At 42.6% G+C, this 19,034-nt stretch overlaps 1 protein-coding gene across 1 annotated transcript in view; it reads right to left on the reverse strand.

Annotated features, from left to right (window-relative positions):
- The window catches only part of LOC143775062 (dynein axonemal heavy chain 3-like), a 2,972,411-nt gene that overhangs the window by 1,054,203 nt on the left and 1,899,174 nt on the right, over nucleotides 1-19,034 (reverse strand). The window contains exon 46 of the mRNA XM_077262897.1: nucleotides 5,502-5,651. Within this exon, the coding sequence (XP_077119012.1) occupies nucleotides 5,502-5,651 (150 nt within the window). The remainder of the gene's footprint in view (nucleotides 1-5,501; nucleotides 5,652-19,034) is intronic.

Raw genomic sequence — 19,034 nt, forward strand, 5'->3', positions numbered from 1 at the left:
GAATCACCTCCTGATGGTCTGGAGTCATACACATAGTCACTTGTGTCCAGTATTGAGGTTTATTCCTAGCCAATGGTGTGGAGTCAATACCCTTCAAAGGAATAGGGACCTCCAGAGACTCTAGACTAAACCCACAGCGCCTGGCAAAGGACCAATCCATAAGACTCAGGGCGGCGCCAGAGTCCACATAGGCATTCACGGTAATAGATGATAACGAACAAATCAAAGTCACAGACAAAAGGAACTTAGACTGCAAAGTGCTAACTGCAAAAGACTTATCAACCCTTTTTGTGCGTTTAGAGCATGCTGATATAACATGAGCAGAATCGCCACAATAGAAGCACAACCCATTTTTACGCCTATAATTCTGCCGTTCACTTCTGGACAGAATTCTATCACATTGCATATTCTCCGGTGCCTGCTCAGAAGACACCGCCAAATGGTGCACAGGTTTGCGCTCCCGTAAACGCCGGTCAATCTGAATAGCCATTGTCATGGACTCATTCAGACCTGTGGGCGTAGGAAACCCCGCCATGACATCTTTAACGGCGTCAGAGAGACCCTCTCTGAAATTCACCGCCAGGGCGCACTCATTCCACTGAGTCAGCACAGACCATTTTCGAAATTTTTGACAATATACTTCAGCTTCATCATGCCCTTGAGAGAGGGCTATCAAGGCTTTTTCAGCCTGAACCTCCAAATTAGGTTCCTTATAGAGCAACCCCAGTGCCAGAAAAAACGCATCCACATTGAGCAGCGCAGGGTCCCCTGGCGCCAATGCAAATGCCCAATTCTGGGGGTCACCCCGCAGCAAGGAAATAACAATCTTAACCTGCTGAGCGGGGTCTCCAGCGGAGTAAGATCTCAGAGAAAGATATAATTTACAATTGTGCTTAAAATTCAAAAAACGAGATCTATCTCCAGAAAAAAACTCTGGTATAGGAATTTTAGGTTCAGACATAGGAGCATGTATGACAAAGTCTTGTACATTTTGAACCTTAGAAGCCAGATTATTCAGATTTGAAGCTAAACTCTGGATATCCATTTCTCAGCACCTGAGATCTGAGCCATTCAGGGATTAAGAGGAGGGGAAAGAAGCAGACTGCAATTATGGCTAGACAGACTTCAGAGTAAAAAAAAAAAAAAAAGGTGTCAAAGACTTCTTTTCTCTCCTTCTTCAGCCAATACTTAACACAGTCGGGCCGGCTATACTGTCATGGTTCCCAATGGCAGGGACATAGGCAAAAACAGGACTAGCTCTAGGAAGATGGAATCTAAGCTGACCGCGATGCTGAACCTCACGCACAACTACCAGTGGCCGGGGAACGTACCTGCGTTTTATCCCTAGACGTCTCGCACCAGCCGGAGATCTAGCTACCCCTAATAGAGGAAACACAGACCTGGCTTGCCTCTAGAGAAAACCCCAAAGTGATAGTAGCCCCCAACATATAATGATGGTTAGTTAAGAAGAAAACACATACGTAGTATGAATACAGGTTCAGCAAAGAGAGGCCCACTAACTAGATAGCAGAAAATACAAAAGTGGACTACGCGGTCAACTCAAAACCCTACAAAATACCATCCTGAAATAACTTTAAACTCCGGTATCAACTCATGACACCGGAGTGGTCATATCAGTTCACTAGAGCTTCCAGCAGCAAGATTCATATAAATGCACGCTGGACAAAAGATACAAATGATCCAACTTATCTGAATCAGCAGACTTGGAGCAGGTAGCAAGTAACAGAGGAGCTCTGGTAACATTGATAGCTGGCAAGTAAATGACTGAAAAGCCAGACTATATAGGAAACTCCCATTTCCTGATGGGAACAGGTGCACTGGAGATAAAGAACAGAAGTCAACCAGTACCACCAGCCGCCACCAGAGGGAGCCCACAAACAGAATTCACAACAGATCGCACTGTGATCCCAATTGCAGGAGGCAGAAAAATGTCCCAGCTGCCCGGAATCCAGCGCTGGGGAAACCAGTGGTCCCGATGATTAAAGTGCACTGAATATTCATTAGCCGCATCCCCACCCACCTGTCAGCAGAGCAGTGAGGGGGGAGCAGCAAATGAATACTCCTTCACTGAAACACACATGGTTTCCCCAGTGCTGGATTCCTGCAGCAGCTGGGGAGATCTGTGTCCAATGGAGGAGGGGGCAGCAGCAGGGGCCAGAGGGGACAAGAGCGCCACATACCTGCCTGGGCTGGACGCTGAGTGCTGGACATAAGGACCTGTGTGATGTCATAAAGTGTGCAGGCTGGAGCATCACATGACCGCACAGAGCCCTCCCTCTTCTGATGTCATCACAGGTCCTTCAGGCTCCCCACTAGAATCTGCTGGCTTCCTCTTATGACGTGTGCTGTGGAGAGGCAACAAGAGGGAGGGCTCTGTGTGTGCTGTCATGGGATGCTCCAGCTTTTACCTCACCACAGTGGCTGGCTGCCACAAATAAGAGGTTAGTCTTTACAACACACAATAAAGCACTGTGCCACTCCTTTGGTGAACTATAACTCCCAGCATGCCATAGGATCTGCAGGACATGCTGGGAGTTATAGTTCTCCCATGGGATTTTAAAGCAGCACTCCAGTGTTATTTTGCAGTGCTGGAGTGGTGCTTTCAATATAAGCCCTGTGCCCCCATTCTTATACTCACCCTCCAGCGTCTTCATATGGTGCTTCACAGACACCACACTGGTCCCGCAGCTTCTAACATAATAACATACTATTATATATAATAACACCACATATAATAGTATGTTATTTATGTTATTAAATATTTTACCACATTTTTTTTTTCTTCAAATATTTTTTTCCCTATTTTCCACGTCTAAAACCTGGGTGCATCTTATAGTCCGGTGCGTCTTATAGTCTGAAAAATATGGTATTTTCCTAGATCAGTTTGTGGACTCCATGTACAGAGCCCCTAATTGCTAGAAGACCAGAATTATCCCTCAAGTGGCCCAATTTTGGAAACTACAGCCATTGGGGAATTTACGTACAGGTGTATTGATGATTTTGACTCCGTGGCTGTTTTACAGAAACAAGCAGCAATGAATGTTGCCAAGTGAGAATTGCAAACTGTCGTTTTAGTGACCAGTATGCTGTAGTGACCAGTACGTTGCAGTCATCAGTACATTATGCCCAGTCCATGCTTCTGGAGACATGCACCTATAATTTAGGTGGGCTCTTATTGCTATAGAAATGACAAACATGGGGTGCTATATGTGGTTTAGACACACTGGGGCTCAGATAGGGCATTTGGATATGAGAGTACATAATTTGCTGAATTTCTTTTGGAGGGTGAGGGCTATTTCGCTTTGCAAGAGCCTTTTTACTACCAGTAACATGGAAGCCCCCTTTATTTCCATTAACAAATGACAGACTTGAGTGGGGACTTGATGGCCTCCATTCAGCGTTGTTGTTTTTCAGAAGTGCACAAAACTGTGGCCAACAGCATTTTTATGCAATCCTAAAAAAACAGACACTTCCAAGTCACAGGTCAGATGATGTCCACAGTGCCTCCATCTGCCTCATTATTGAGTCACGTATTTCAGAGATTTACATGGAAATCCTGATGCAAGCTCTCAGCGCAGGATAAATGTGCACCAAGCTGTACTCTTATCTTTGGGAGGCAGAATGCAAAAATCAAATGAAGAATTGGTTTTATTTATTTTTTACGCTGTACCTTGTGTGGTACAAGTGATTAGGTGACTTTATTCTTCGGGTCAGTGCGATTATAGCAATACCGGATTTATATTGGGCTTTTATGTTTGGCTGCTGTCACACATTAAAATACGCTTTTTATTGCAAAACAATAGATTTTTGCATCACCACGTTTAGAGAGCTATAATTTTTCCATATTTTGGCCCACTGAGTCACGTGAGGGCTTGTGTTTTGCGGGACGAGTTGCCATTTTTATTGGTACCATTTTCGGACACATTACAAATTTTGATCGCTTTATATTCTGATTTTTTGTAGGCAGAGTGAACAAAATACAGCAAACCAAGAATTTTTTTGCGGGGGAAGGTTTATGCCGTTCTATGTGTGGTACAACTCATAAAGCAGTTTTATTCTTTGGGTCACTCTGATTACAGTGATACCTCGTTTATATAGTTTTTTTATGCTTTTGAGCTTTTACACAATAAAAACTATTTTATAGAAAAAATAATTATTTTTGTATCTCTTTGTTCTGAGAGCTATAGCTTTTTTATTTTTCCGCTGATGGAGCTGTATGGTGGTTTATTTTTTGCAGGACAAGATAAAGTTTTCAGCGGTGCCATGTTTATTTATATCCGTCTTTTTGATTGCGTTTCATTCCAGCTTTTGTTCACCTGTATGATGATAAAACATTGTTTTTTGCCTTGTTTTTTATTTATTTTTTATGGTGTTCATAAAGGTGTTAACTAGTGGGACAGTTTCATAGGTCAAGTCGTTGTGAACGTGATGATACCAAATATGTGTACTTTTATTGTTTACATTTTTTCATACAAATATTTATTCATAGATACAATATCTTTTGATTTTTTATTATTATTTTTGATATTTTTTTACAGTTATTTAAAAAACCTTTTTTTCCTTTTTTCAACTATTTTTTACTTTGTCCTAACATGGGACCATCCTTTTTTGCAGACTGATCACTTGTACAACATGGGGATGCAGCAGCATCCCCATGCTGTAGAAACTATGAGCTTTGCACTGATAGAGAAAGTTGCTGATCATGCACTGTGCATAATCAAGCAACTGTCCCAGCTCTAGTGACCCAGATTTTGTCATGACGACATCGAGTCACCATGGCAATGATCGGGACCCAACATCAAGCTGCGGAGTCTCCGACCCGGAATGCTGCAATCACTATCTATAGCGGAATTTAGGGGGTTAAATTACTGGGAGTGGTATGTGACTGCACCTGGCACTTAGTGCCGGCTGCTAGCTGTCAGAATCAGCTGACACCCAGCAGCGATTGCCCATGCACAACAGTTGTGCGCAGGTGATCGTTATGCAGTAATAATATGTCCCTGGTCGGATAGGCCCAGGGCACAGGGACGTATTATTATGACAAATGTCAGAAAGGGGTTAAAACTAATTTCTAATTAATTTGTAATATATATTTGTATGTAGATTAATATAGTATTTTGGGAAAATAGCACTTTTAGAAAACACGTTCAAAATGTAATAGTCAAGTCCTTTGGTAAATGCACTTAAACACTAGACAGCCTGTCTAAAGTGATTCCAAACCACCACCAAAATAAATAAAAACGATGTAAAAAGTAAGATGCTTTTAGTCTGTAACAAATTGTTGTTAAACTGTAATTTACTGCAATGTGTGAATCTCCATTTCTTTATGTTGCAAAGAATCTTGTAATTCAAAATGTTTTCCTGTTGTGTCTGAGCAGATGAGAAATTATAAAGACTAATACAACAATTTAACGCTTCAGAGAAACAGTGTATATCATTACTCCTCTGTAGCCAAGCACGCTAATTAATATTTATTGCACCTGTCAAACCAGTAGCCGTGGTCAATCCATTGCCTAAGCAGTTCAATGGGAGGCTGGGCACCATATTTCTCCTTGGCAGGCATGTTTAGGTCATCAACAAAGACAAAAGCTTGTTTCCCCAGTGGAGCTCCATACACCCTCTTCTTTCTCCTGTAAAATTAAAGCATTAATTTAGTTCATGTTAATTTCTAGCTAACTTTTAACAGCAAAATGGAAGGAAGAGGAGAGAAGGGGCTCCTCCAAGTTACATCACTGTTAGAAACAATTTCAACATCAAGAATCTGTGACCTCTGGATCTTATCAGATGTACTTTAAAGGTCACCTAGCATTGTGAAGCGATACTTATAAATCCACAAGGAATGTAATCAAAGGTGGCAGGGCATTGGAAGGTAAATAAGCTTCCTGAACTATTTCAGCCAGAACCTTTGTTAAGCACTGACAAGAAAAGTGAATAGCAGGCAGTAGGATTAATCAAAGGCTAAGAAATGCAACCAAAGGACTTCAGCTTATCTGACAATACAAGGAAAGGTTTTAATTTGTAAGCCTTAAGAATAATTGTTTTCAGGTACTTAAATGCTGTTTTTTTTAATAAAATTGAGAAAACAAAGAAAAAAAAATTGATGCCTTTCAAGTAAGAAGAAAATGTTTTGTAACAATTGTCAGTACAAGAGAAGTGTATTCTATTCCACCTATTCTATTTCCTGTTCTTTTTTTGTTCAGAAATTTTGATGCTAAATGAGAATTTATTTTGCTTGGTCACAAATATGCAACACAAGGTTAAATGTTTTAAAACATTTATCTAAATCTGCCCACATGGGACAATGTTCCCCATTCGGACCAGAATTTTGATATTGCTCACTGTTGATATACAGGTTGTTGAAGACGCACTCCTCCCATCAAAATTTGTATCCTATTAATATAATGCAACCATACAGGTCCTTCTCAAAAAATTAGCATATAGTGTTAAATTTCATTATTTACCATAATGTAATGATTACAATTAAACTTTCATATATTATAGATTCATTATCCACCAACTGAAATTTGTCAGGTCTTTTATTGTTTTAATACTGATGATTTTGGCATACAACTCCTGATAACCCAAAAAACCTGTCTCAATAAATTAGCATATCAAGAAAAGGTTCTCTAAACGACCTATTACCCTAATCTTATGAATCAACTAATTAACTCTAAACACATGCAAAAGATACCTGAGGCTTTTAAAAACTCCCTGCCTGGTTCATTACTCAAAACCCCCATCATGGGTAAGACTAGCGACCTGACAGATGTCAAGAAGGCCATCATTGACACCCTCAAGCAAGAGGGTAAAGGTACCGTCACACTAGGCGATATCGCCAGCAATCCGTGACGTTGCAGCGACCTGGATAGCGATATCGCTGTATTTGACACGCAGCAGCGATCTGGATCCCGCTGTGAAATTGCTGGTCGCTGCTAGAATGTCTGCACTTTATTTGGTCGCTAGGTCGCCGTGTATCGCCGTGTTTGACAGCAAAAGCAAGGATACCAGCGATATTTTACACTGGTAACCAGAGTAAACATCGGGTTACTAAGCGCAGGGCCGCGCTTAGTAACCCAATGTTTACCCTGGTTACAAGCGTAAAAGTTAAAAAAACAAACAGTACATGCTCACCTGCGCGTTCCCCAGCCTCTGCTTCCTGACACTGACTGAGCGCCGGCCCTAAACTGAAAGTGAAAGCACAGCGGTGACGTCACCGCTGTGCTGTTAGGGCCGGAGCTCAGTCAGTGTCAGGAAGCAGAGGCTGGGGGACGCGCAGGTGAGCATGTACTGTTTGTTTTTTTAACTTTTACGCTTGTAACCAGGGTAAACATCGGGTTACTAAGCGCGGCCCTGCGCTTAGCAACCCGATGCTTACCCTGGTTACCCGGGGACCTCGGCATCGTTGGTCGCTGGAGAGCGGTCTGTGTGACAGCTCTCCAGCGATCAAACAGCGACGCTGCAGCGATCGGCATCGCTGTCGCTATCGCTGCAGCGTCGCTTAATGTGACGGTACCTTAAGACCCAGAAAGAAATTTCTCAACAAATAGGCTGTTCCCAGAGTGCTGTATCAAGGCACCTCAATGGTAAGTCTGTTGGAAGGAAACAATGTGGCAGAAAACGCTGTACAACGAGAAGAGGTGACCGGACCCTGAGGAAGATTGTGGAGAAGGACCGATTCCAGACCTTGGGGAACCTGAGGAAGCAGTGGACTGAGTCTGGTGTGGAAACATCCAGAGCCACCGTGCACAGGCGTGTGCAGGAAATGGGCTACAGGTGCCGCATTCCCCAGGTAAAGCCACTTTTGAACCATAAACAGCGGCAGAAGTGCCTGACCTGGGCTACAGAGAAGCAGCACTGGACTGTTGCTAAGTGGTCCCAAGTACTTTTTTCTGATGAAAGCAAATTTTGCATGTCATTCGGAAATCAAGGTGCCAGAGTCTGGAGGAAGACTGGGGAGAAGGAAATGCCAAAATGCCTGAAGTCCAGTGTCAAGTACCCACAGTCAGTGATGGTGTGGGGTGCCATGTCAGCTGCTGGTGTTGGTCCACTGTGTTTCATCAAGGGCAGGGTCAATGCAGCTAGCTATCAGGAGATTTTGGAGCACTTCATGCTTCCATCGGCTGAAATGCTTTATGGAGATGAAGATTTCATTTTTCAGCACGACCTGGCACCTGCTCACAGTGCCAAAACCACTGGTAAATGGTTTACTGACCATGGTATTACTGTGCTCAATTGGCCTGCCAACTCTCCTGACCTGAACCCCATAGAGAATCTGTGGGATATTGTGAAGAGAAAGTTGAGAGACGCAAGACCCAACACTCTGGATGAGCTTAAGGCCGCTATTGAAGCATCCTGGGCCTCCATAACATCTCAGCAGTGTCACAGGCTGATTGCCTCCATGCCACGCCGCATTGAAGCAGTCATTTCTGCCAAAGGATTCCCGACCAAGTATTGAGTGCATAACTGAACATTAATATTTGATGTTTTTTTTTGTTTGTTATTAAAAAACACTTTTATTTGATTGGCCGGGTGAAATATGCTAATTTATTGAGACAGGTTTTTTGGGTTATCAGGAGTTGTATGCCAAAATCATCAGTATTAAAACAATAAAAGACCTGACAAATTTCAGTTGGTGGATAATGAATCTATAATATATGAAAGTTTAATTGTAATCATTACATTATGGTAAATAATGAAATTTAACACTATATGCTAATTTTTTGAGAAGGACCTGTATTATATAGCACTGTGCACTTACAATTGCTGATTTTGCCCTTCCACCAAGCAAATTATTCTGTTTTCCATTAGCTCTATGATATCATGTAATTAAATACTGACTAGATGAATCCTTCTAAGCTGTATGTACAAACAAGAAGTCAACTTTCCCTGTCTCAGCCATAAATCGCTGCAAAAGTCCCTGGCAGAAGTGAGAAACAGAGTAGTTGGGTCAGGAGTTGAAGAGGAGGATGACTCATGCAGGGAAAAAAACTTCCTGTTTCTACATAGAGCAGAGAAAAGAGTAGTATTGGTTGGGAAGAAGGGCAAAATGAGCAATTGTAAGTACACAGTGTCATATAATAGGATGATTGCAAAATATTAAGAGGTTAAAAGCTCTGATGGGAGTGCTTCTTTAAACATAGCAACAGAGACGTGGAGATACTGGGTCAGTTTTTATTATTTCTTTCTGCTTTTGTGTTTTTATCCCAAAACTTTTTGATTCTCACATCAACATAGCATCAACATCAACATTGAATTTTACAGGATGAGTTTATTTAACACCACCATTTCATTTACCATGTAATGTAGAGGAAGGCAAAACAAAAATATTTGAGGGCTGAAACGGAAAAGTAGTATTTCTTGTTTTTGGAGAATTGTTTTTAAGGTTTCATAGTCTAATAAAAATGTCATGTTAAATGTATCTTGCAAAGGAGTGCAAGTACAAGATACATTTTTAATGTTTTTCTTAAATTAATACCATTAAAAAAAATGCCTTGCATCAACATATTTAAAGGGGGTGTCTGGTCTAAAATGAAAAGTCTGCAATCAATCTATGTGATTACATGTGCTGTGTACAGTATAATCACAGCGTGACAGGTTAGAATAGGATAGAATAGATATATACACATATAATACATAGAAATATAGATATCAGTGACATATATATATATATATATATATATATATATATATATATATATTGCATAGATCGATATATAGAAGAAAAGCCAGCCGTTCAGCAGCCGCGTAGTGTAAAATCAGAGCAGGAGTCGACAGGATAGAAAAGATGGATTATATACTGTAAATACAAATAGAATAGGTAGATATATAGATGTTAGTAACAAATACAATTAGGGCAGTGTGTGTGCAGCTTACTGTACATGTAATTAATTAATGAAAGCTTATTTTTCCCCAAAAAATGGCGAGGGCTCCCTCACAATTTTCGTAACTAGCAGAGGGAAAGCTGATGGCTGGAGGCTGATGTTTATAGCCTGGGAAAGGGGTTAATGCCCATGGAGCTTCCCAGCCTGTTAATATCAGCTCACAACTGTGTACAGTTGTGCGCAAAAGTTTAAATACCCTGGCAGACTTTTTGCTTTCTTGGCCTTTTTTCTGAGAATATGAATGATAACACCAAAACTTTTTTCTCCACTCATGGTTAGTGGTTGGGTGAAGCCATTTATTGTCAAACTGCTGATTTCTCTTTTTAAATCATAATGACAACCCAAAACATCCAAATGATCCTGATCAAAAGTTTACATACCCTGATGATTTTGGCCTGATAGCATGCACAATGTTAGGGGTCGAGTTACCACCTCTGCACAGGGGGAATCTTGGGCCATCTCCATTGCAGTCTTCCATTCTTCTCCTGCCGCAGTGGAGTCTGCTCATCGGAGACGTCGGTCCCAGCGTCTCGCTCAGTCTGACTCTGTGCAAAGGGTTACTGCTGCTTTTCCAGCTTCTGCCATTGAAGCCAGTCCTGGGCAGCGGCGAGCAGACACTTTTGGGACTAAGTCCTGCTTTTCTCCTTCTGAGCATGCCCAGGGTAAGATCTCTCATTGGAGAACGAGGGTCACATGCTTGGATACTGCAGCAAAGCCCATTGGTTCTCCAGGAAGGTCCTGAAGGTGCTCAGGCTCTGTGGAAGTCTCTCATTGGTCTTTCTAGGAAGGTCTTGTACTTCCTGCAGCTATATAAGGTTTGCATGGCCGCACGGCCATGCGCTAGTATCAATGCATGTTATGAGTTTTGCGCCAATGTGGTCACGCTTGTATGGATTCAGGGACCCCGCTGAAATAAGCCACTTAGAATACCGGCACCTCCGGTGAGGAGATTGTGTCTATGGTTTCAGGGCCCCGGCTGAAATAAGCCACCTAGAATACCGGCTCCTCCGGTGAGGAGATTGTATGTTTGCCTCCTTGACTGCGTGACCACAAGCTGCTATCTGCTCAGCAGTTACTGTGTATTCCTGTGGAGTAGGGTTGAGCGAAACGGGTCGATCATTTTCAAAAGTCGCCGACTTTTGGCTAAGTCGGCGTCTCATGAAACCCGATCCGACCCCTGTGCTTGTCGGCCATGCGGTACGCGACTTTCGCGCCAAAGTCGCGTTTCAATGACGCGAAAAGCGCCATTTCTCAGCCAATGAAGGTGAACGCAGAGTGTGGGCAGCGTGATGACATAGATCCTGGTCCCCACCATCTTAGAGAAGGGCATTGCAGTGATTGGCTTGCTGTCTGCGGCGTCACAGGGGCTATAAAGGGGCGTTCCCGCCGACCGCCATCTTACTGCTGCTGATCTGAGCTTAGGGACAGGTTGCTGCCGCTTCGTCAGAAGCAGGGAGAGCGTTAGGCAGGGTCCACTAACCACCAAACCGCTTGTGCTGCAGCGATTTCCACTGTCCAACACCACCTTCGGTGTGCAGGGACTGTGGAAGCTATTTTTTTTTTTTTTCCCCTCAGCGCTGTAGCTCATTGGGCTGCCCTAGAAGGCTCCGTGATAGCTGTATTGCTGTGTGTACGCCACTGTGGAAACCAACTGCTTTTTTCAAAGCACATATCCTCTTGTTCCTTCCTTTCTGCACAGCTATCTTTTTTGTTTGTCCACACTTTTTATTTAATTTGTGCATCAGTCCACTCCTATTGCTGCCTGCCATACCTGGCTTACATTACTGCAGGGAGATAGTAATTGTAGGACAGTTTTTTTTTTTTTTTTGTTTTTTTTTGTGGGAGATTAAGATTGGCATTTCTGCTACAGTGCCATCCCTGTGTGTGCCATCTCTCACTGAGTGGGCCATAGAAAGCCTATTTATTTTTTCCGTGATTTGTGTTCTAAAATCTACCTCAACACAAAAACACTACATCAATCAGTGGGAGAAAAATATTGGCCTCAGTCAGGGCTTGTGTGCCACTGCTGTGTGTGCTATCTCTCATTCAGTGGGCTATAGCAAGCCTATTTTTTTTTTTTTTTTTTTTAATATTATTTGGTTTCTAAAGTCTCCCTGAAAAAAAAAAAAAAACCTAAAAAAACAGTGGGAGAGTAATATTGCCCTTTCAGCTTGTGTGCCAGTCTTGACTCCTGGGTGTGCCACCTCTCTCCCTCTCATTCAGTGGGCCATAGAAAGCCTATTTATTTATTTTTTTTAAATATTATTGGGTTTCTAAAGTCTCCCTTAAAAAACAAAAAATACATAAAAAAACAGTGGGAGAGTAATATTGCCCTTTCAGCTTGTGTGCCAGTCTTGACTCCTGGGTGTGCCACCTCTCTCCCTTTCATTCAGTGGGCCATAGAAAGCCTATTTATTTTTTCCGTGATTTGTGTTCTAAATTCTACCTCAACACAAAAACACTACATCAATCAGTGGGAGAAAAATATTGGCCTCAGTCAGGGCTTGTGTGCCACTGCTGTGTGTGCTATCTCTCATTCAGTGGGCTATAGCAAGCCTATTTTTTTTTTTTAATATTATTTGGTTTCTAAAGTCTCCCTGAAAAAAAAAAAAAAACCTAAAAAAACAGTGGGAGAGTAATATTGCCCTTTCAGCTTGTGTGCCAGTCTTGACTCCTGGGTGTGCCACCTCTCTCCCTCTCATTCAGTGGGCCATAGAAAGCCTATTTATTTTTTTTTTAAAATATTATTGGGTTTCTAAAGTCTCCCTTAAAAAAACAAAAAATACATAAAAAAACAGTGGGAGAGTAATATTGCCCTTTCAGCTTGTGTGCCAGTCTTGACTCCTGGGTGTGCCACCTCTCTCCCTTTCATTCAGTGGGCCATAGAAAGCCTATTTATTTTTTCCGTGATTTGTGTTCTAAATTCTACCTCAACACAAAAACACTACATCAATCAGTGGGAGAAAAATATTGGCCTCAGTCAGGGCTTGTGTGCCACTGCTGTGTGTGCTATCTCTCATTCAGTGGGCTATAGCAAGCCTATTTTTTTTTTTTTTTTTAATATTATTTGGTTTCTAAAGTCTCCCTGAAAAAAAAAACAAAACCTAAAAAAACAGTGGGAGAGTAATATTGCCCTTTCAGCTTGTGTGCCAGTCTTGACTCCTGGGTGTGCCACCTCTCTCCCTCTCATTCAGTGGGCCATAGAAAGCCTATTTTTTTTTTTTAAATATTATTGGGTTTCTAAAGTCTCCCTTAAAAAACAAAAAATACATAAAAAAACAGTGGGAGAGTAATATTGCCCTTTCAGCTTGTGTGCCAGGCTTGACTCCTGGGTGTGCCACCTCTCTCTCTCATTCAGTGGGCCATAGAAAGGCTATTTTTTTTTTGGTTTTTTTAATATTATTTGGTTTCTAAAGTCTCCCTGAAAAAAAAAAAAAAACATACAAAAAACAGTGGGAGAGTAATATTGCCCTTTCAGCTTGTGTGCCAGTCTTGACTCCTGGGTGTGCCACCTCTCTCCCTTTCATTCAGTGGGCCATAGAAAGCCTATTTATTTTTTTTTTTAAATATTATTGGGTTTCTAAAGTCTCCCTTAAAAAACAAAAAATACATAAAAAAACAGTGGGAGAGTAATATTGCCCTTTCAGCTTGTGTGCCAGTCTTGACTCCTGGGTGTGCCACCTCTCTCTCTCATTCAGTGGGCCATAGAAAGGCTATTTTTTTTTTGGTTTTTTTAATATTATTTGGTTTCTAAAGTCTCCCTGAAAAAAAAAAAAAAAACATACAAAAAACAGTGGGAGAGTAATATTGCCCTTTCAGCTTGTGTGCCAGTCTTGACTCCTGGGTGTGCCACCTCTCTCCCTTTCATTCAGTGGGCCATAGAAAGCCTATTTATTTTTTTTTTTAAATATTATTGGGTTTCTAAAGTCTCCCTTAAAAAACAAAAAATACATAAAAAAACAGTGGGAGAGTAATATTGCCCTTTCAGCTTGTGTGCCAGTCTTGACTCCTGGGTGTGCCACCTCTCTCTCTCATTCAGTGGGCCATAGAAAGGCTATTTTTTTTTTGTTTTTTTTAATATTATTTGGTTTCTAAAGTCTCCCTGAAAAAAAAAAAAAAAACATACAAAAAACAGTGGGAGAGTAATATTGCCCTTTCAGCTTGTGTGCCAGTCTTGACTCCTGGGTGTGCCACCTCTCTCCCTCTCATTCAGTGGGCCATAGAAAGCCTATTTATTTTTTTTTTTAAATATTATTGGGTTTCTAAAGTCTCCCTTAAAAAACAAAAAATACATAAAAAAACAGTGGGAGAGTAATATTGCCCTTTCAGCTTGTGTGCCAGGCTTGACTCCTGGGTGTGCCACCTCTCTCTCTCATTCAGTGGGCCATAGAAAGGCTATTTTTTTTTGTTTTTTTTAATATTATTTGGTTTCTAAAGTCTCCCTGAAAAAAAAAAAAAAAACATACAAAAAACAGTGGGAGAGTAATATTGCCCTTTCAGCTTGTGTGCCAGTCTTGACTCCTGGGTGTGCCACCTCTCTCCCTTTCATTCAGTGGGCCATAGAAAGCCTATTTATTTTATTTTTTTTAAATATTATTGGGTTTCTAAAGTCTCCCTTAAAAAACAAAAAATACATAAAAAAACAGTGGGAGAGTAATATTGCCCTTTCAGCTTGTGTGCCAGTCTTGACTCCTGGGTGTGCCACCTCTCTCTCTCATTCAGTGGGCCATAGAAAGGCTATTTTTTTTTGGTTTTTTTAATATTATTTGGTTTCTAAAGTCTCCCTGAAAAAAAAAAAAAAACCATACAAAAAACAGTGGGAGAGTAATATTGCCCTTTCAGCTTGTGTGCCAGTCTTGACTCCTGGGTGTGCCACCTCTCTCCCTCTCATTCAGTGGGCCATAGAAAGCCTATTTATTTTTTTTTTAAAATATTATTGGGTTTCTAAAGTCTCCCTTAAAAAACAAAAAATACATAAAAAAACAGTGGGAGAGTAATATTGCCCTTTCAGCTTGTGTGCCAGTCTTGACTCCTGGGTGTGCCACCTCTCTCTCTCATTCAGTGGGCCATAGAAAGGCTATTTTTTTTTTGGTTTTTTTAATATTATTTGGTTTCTAAAGTCTCCCTGAAAAAAAAAAAAAAACATACAAAAAACAGTGGGAGAGTAATATTGCCCTTTCAGCTTGTGTGCCAGTCTTGACTCCTGGGTGTGCCACCTCTCTCCCTTTCATTCAGTGGGCCATAGAAAGCCTATTTATTTTTTCCGTGATTTGTGTTCTAAATTCTACCTCAACACAAAAACACTACATCAATCAGTGGGAGAAAAATATTGGCCTCAGTCAGGGCTTGTGTGCCACTGCTGTGTGTGCTATCTCTCATTCAGTGGGCTATAGCAAGCCTATTTTTTTTTTTTTTTTTTTAATATTATTTGGTTTCTAAAGTCTCCCTGAAAAAAAAACAAAACCTAAAAAAACAGTGGGAGAGTAATATTGCCCTTTCAGCTTGTGTGCCAGTCTTGACTCCTGGGTGTGCCACCTCTCTCCCTCTCATTCAGTGGGCCATAGAAAGCCTATTTATTTTTTTTTTAAATATTATTGGGTTTCTAAAGTCTCCCTTAAAAAACAAAAAATACATAAAAAAACAGTGGGAGAGTAATATTGCCCTTTCAGCTTGTGTGCCAGTCTTGACTCCTGGGTGTGCCACCTCTCTCATTCAGTGGGCCATAGAAAGCCTATTTATTTTTTTTTTTAAATATTATTTGGTTTCTAAAGTCTCCCTGAAAAAAAAAAAACATAAAAAAACAGTGGGAGAGTAATATTGCCCTTTCAGCTTGTGTGCCAGTCTTGACTCCTGGGTGTGCCACCTCTCTCTCTCTAATTGTGGGCCATAGAAAGCCTTTTTTTTTTTTTTTTTTTTTTTTTAATATTATTTGGTTTCTAAAGTCTCCCTGAAAAAAAAAAAACATAAATTAGGTGGGAGATTAATATTGACATTAGTGCTTGAGTGACAGTCCTGCGTGTGTGTCATCTCTGTGATTTTGTGCCACAGAAAACAGAGTGTGTAACATTGTGCCTGATTTTCCTTGTGGTCTCACCAACCTGTTAAGGGATATTGAAATCATACTGAAGTTATAGCTCACCGTGTAAGTTGTTTGACAGCAACAAATAAAGTTACTTTGGTTAAGATTTTAAAACAATGAGGAAGTCTGGTGCAAGAGGTCGTCGTGGGCGTTCATTGTCAGCTGGTAATGATGGTAGTGGTAGTGGAGCATCAGGTGGTCGTGGGGATAAAAATATTCCACCTAAGTCTGGAGCTGTGGAGCCAGTTTCGTCGTCAGGCTACACAAGGCCTCGAACGCTCTCTTTTCTGGGAGTAGGAAAACCGCTTTTAAAGGCGGAGCAGCAACAGCAAGTTTTGGCTTACATTGCAGACTCAGCCTCTAGCTCTTTTGCCTCCTCTTCCGAAACTGGTAAATGTAAAAGCAGCGCGTCGCTTGTGGATGTTCACGGTCAGGGACAAGTCACTTCCTTGTCCTCCTCAGCAAAAACTACAACAAGAGAGAAGGATGCAGCAGGCGACACAACGGGTCACTCCATGGAGCTCTTTACACATACCGTCCCTGGCTTAGAAAGTGAAACATTTAACAGGCCATGCCCATTACAAGTATATTCTGACATGGAGTGCACTGATGCACAGCCACAGCCAGAGTACTATGCTGCTCCTTTGACTCAGACCACCACATTGCCCTCTCAGGGTACAGATCCACAATCAGACCCTGATGAGACTATGTTGCCCCGCCACGAACGCTATACCACCGACCGACACAGTGACACAGACGAAGTTGCACACGAGCTCGAAGAGGAGGTAATAGATGACCCAGTTATTTACCCCGATTGGCAGCCATTGGGGGAACAGGGTGCAGGCGGCAGTAGTTCAGAAGCGGAGGTGGAGGAGGGGCCGCAGCAGGCATCAACATCGCAACAGGTTCCATCTGCCGGGCCCGTATCTGGCCCAAAACGCGTGTCAAAGCCAAAACCTGTTGGAGCACAGCGTTGCCATCCGGTTAAAGCTCAGTCTGCAATCCCTGAAAAGGGATCCGAGTCTAGGAAGAGTGCAGTCTGGCATTTTTTTAAACAACATCCAACTGATCAGCGCAAAGTCATCTGTCAAAAATGTTCAACTAGCTTAAGCAGAGGTCAGAATCTGAAAAGTCTAAATACTAGTTGCATGCATAGACACTTAACCACCATGCATTTTCAAGCCTGGACTAACTACCAAACGTCCCTCAAGGTTGTAGCACCCTCGGCCAATGAAGCTAGTCAGCAACGCAACATCCCTTCCGTCACTGTAAGGCCACCATTTTCCGCACCACCGGCAGTATCTGTGCAGGTTTCTTTGCCAGCCAAAAGCAGTCAGGGTCAGGGAATCACCAGTTTTGTAGGAGGAAATATTGCATCTAGGGCACCGGCGGAAACAATACCGTCTCCAACCGTCTCTCAGTCTGCCATGTACACCGGCACACCCGAAAGTTCCACGATCTCCAGCTCTCCAGTCCAGCTCACCCTACATGAGACTCTGGTTAGAAAAAGGAAGTACTTATCCTCGCATCCGCGTACACAGTGTTTTAACGCCCACATAGCTAGACTAATCTCGTTAGAGATGATGCCCTACCGGTTAGTTGAAAGCGAAGCTTTCAAAGCCCTGATGGAGTACGCTGAACCACGATACGAGCTACCCAGTCGACACTTCTTTTCGAGAAAAGCCATCCCAGCCCTCCACCAGCATGTAAAAGACCGCATTGTCCATGCGCTCAGGCAATCTGTGAGTAGAAAGGTGCACCTGACAACAGATGCATGGACCAGTAGGCATGGCCAGGGGCGTTACGTCTCCATCACAGCACACTGGGTTAATGTGGTGGATGCAGGGTCCACAGGGGACAGTAATATTGGGACAGTTCTGCCTAGCCCATGGTCTAGGAAACAGTTGGCTGTAGGCGTTCGTCCCTCCTCCTCCTCCTCATCCTCCAGCAGAAGCAAGAGCTCGTCCACAGACCGCAGTCGCATGACCACTCCATCCGCAGCTGCCACTGTTGCACACGAGGTGTCCAATTATGAAACAGCTAGTGGCAAGCGTCAGCAGGCTATATTGGCAATGAAGTGTTTGGGCGACAACAGACACACCGCGGAAGTTCTATCCGAGTTCTTGCAACAAGAAACGCAGTCGTGGCTGGGCACAGTAGATCTTGAGGCAGGCAAGGTAGTGAGTGATAACGGAAGGAATTTCATGGCTGCCATCTCCCTTTCCCAACTGAAACACATTCCTTGCCTGGCTCACACCTTAAACCTGGTGGTGCAGTGCTTATTGAAAACTTATCCTGGGTTCTCCGACCTGCTCCTCAAAGTGCGTGCACTTTGCTCACATATCCGACGTTCGCCTGTACACGCCAGCCGTATGCAGACCTATCAGCGGTCTTTGAACCTTCCCCAGCATCGCCTAATCATAGACGTTGCAACAAGGTGGAACTCAACACTGCACATGCTTCAGAGACTGTGCGAACAGAGGCGTGCTGTTATTTATTTGTGGGAGGATACACGGGCAGGCAGTAGGATGGCAGACATGGAGTTGTCAGGTGTGCAGTGGTCTAAGATACAAGACATGTGTCAAGTCCTTCAGTGTTTTGAGGAATGCACACGGCTGGTTAGTGCAGACAATGCCGTAATAAGCATGAGCATCCCCCTAATGCGTCTGCTGATGCAAAGTTTGACGCACATAAAGGAGCAGGCGTCTGCACCAGAGGAAGAGGAAAGCCTTGATGACAGTCAGCCATTGTCTGGTCAGGGCAGTGTACAGGACGAGGTAGCGGGCGAAGAGGAGGTGGAGGACGAGGAGGATGATGGGGATGAGTATATTTTTAATGCCGAACCTTTCCCGGGGGCACAGGAATTTGGTTGCGTGTCACGGCAGGGTTCTGGTTTTTTGAGGGACACAAGTGACGTAGATTTGCCTGCAACTGCCCCTCAACCAATCACAACCGGAGATTTGACAACTGGAACTTTGGCCCACATGGCGGATTATGCCTTACGTATCCTAAAAAGGGACACACGCATTACGAAAATGATGAACAATGACGAT

The sequence above is a fragment of the Ranitomeya variabilis genome, chromosome 5, assembly GCF_051348905.1.
Source record: "Ranitomeya variabilis isolate aRanVar5 chromosome 5, aRanVar5.hap1, whole genome shotgun sequence".
NCBI classification, from domain to species: domain Eukaryota; kingdom Metazoa; phylum Chordata; class Amphibia; order Anura; family Dendrobatidae; genus Ranitomeya; species Ranitomeya variabilis.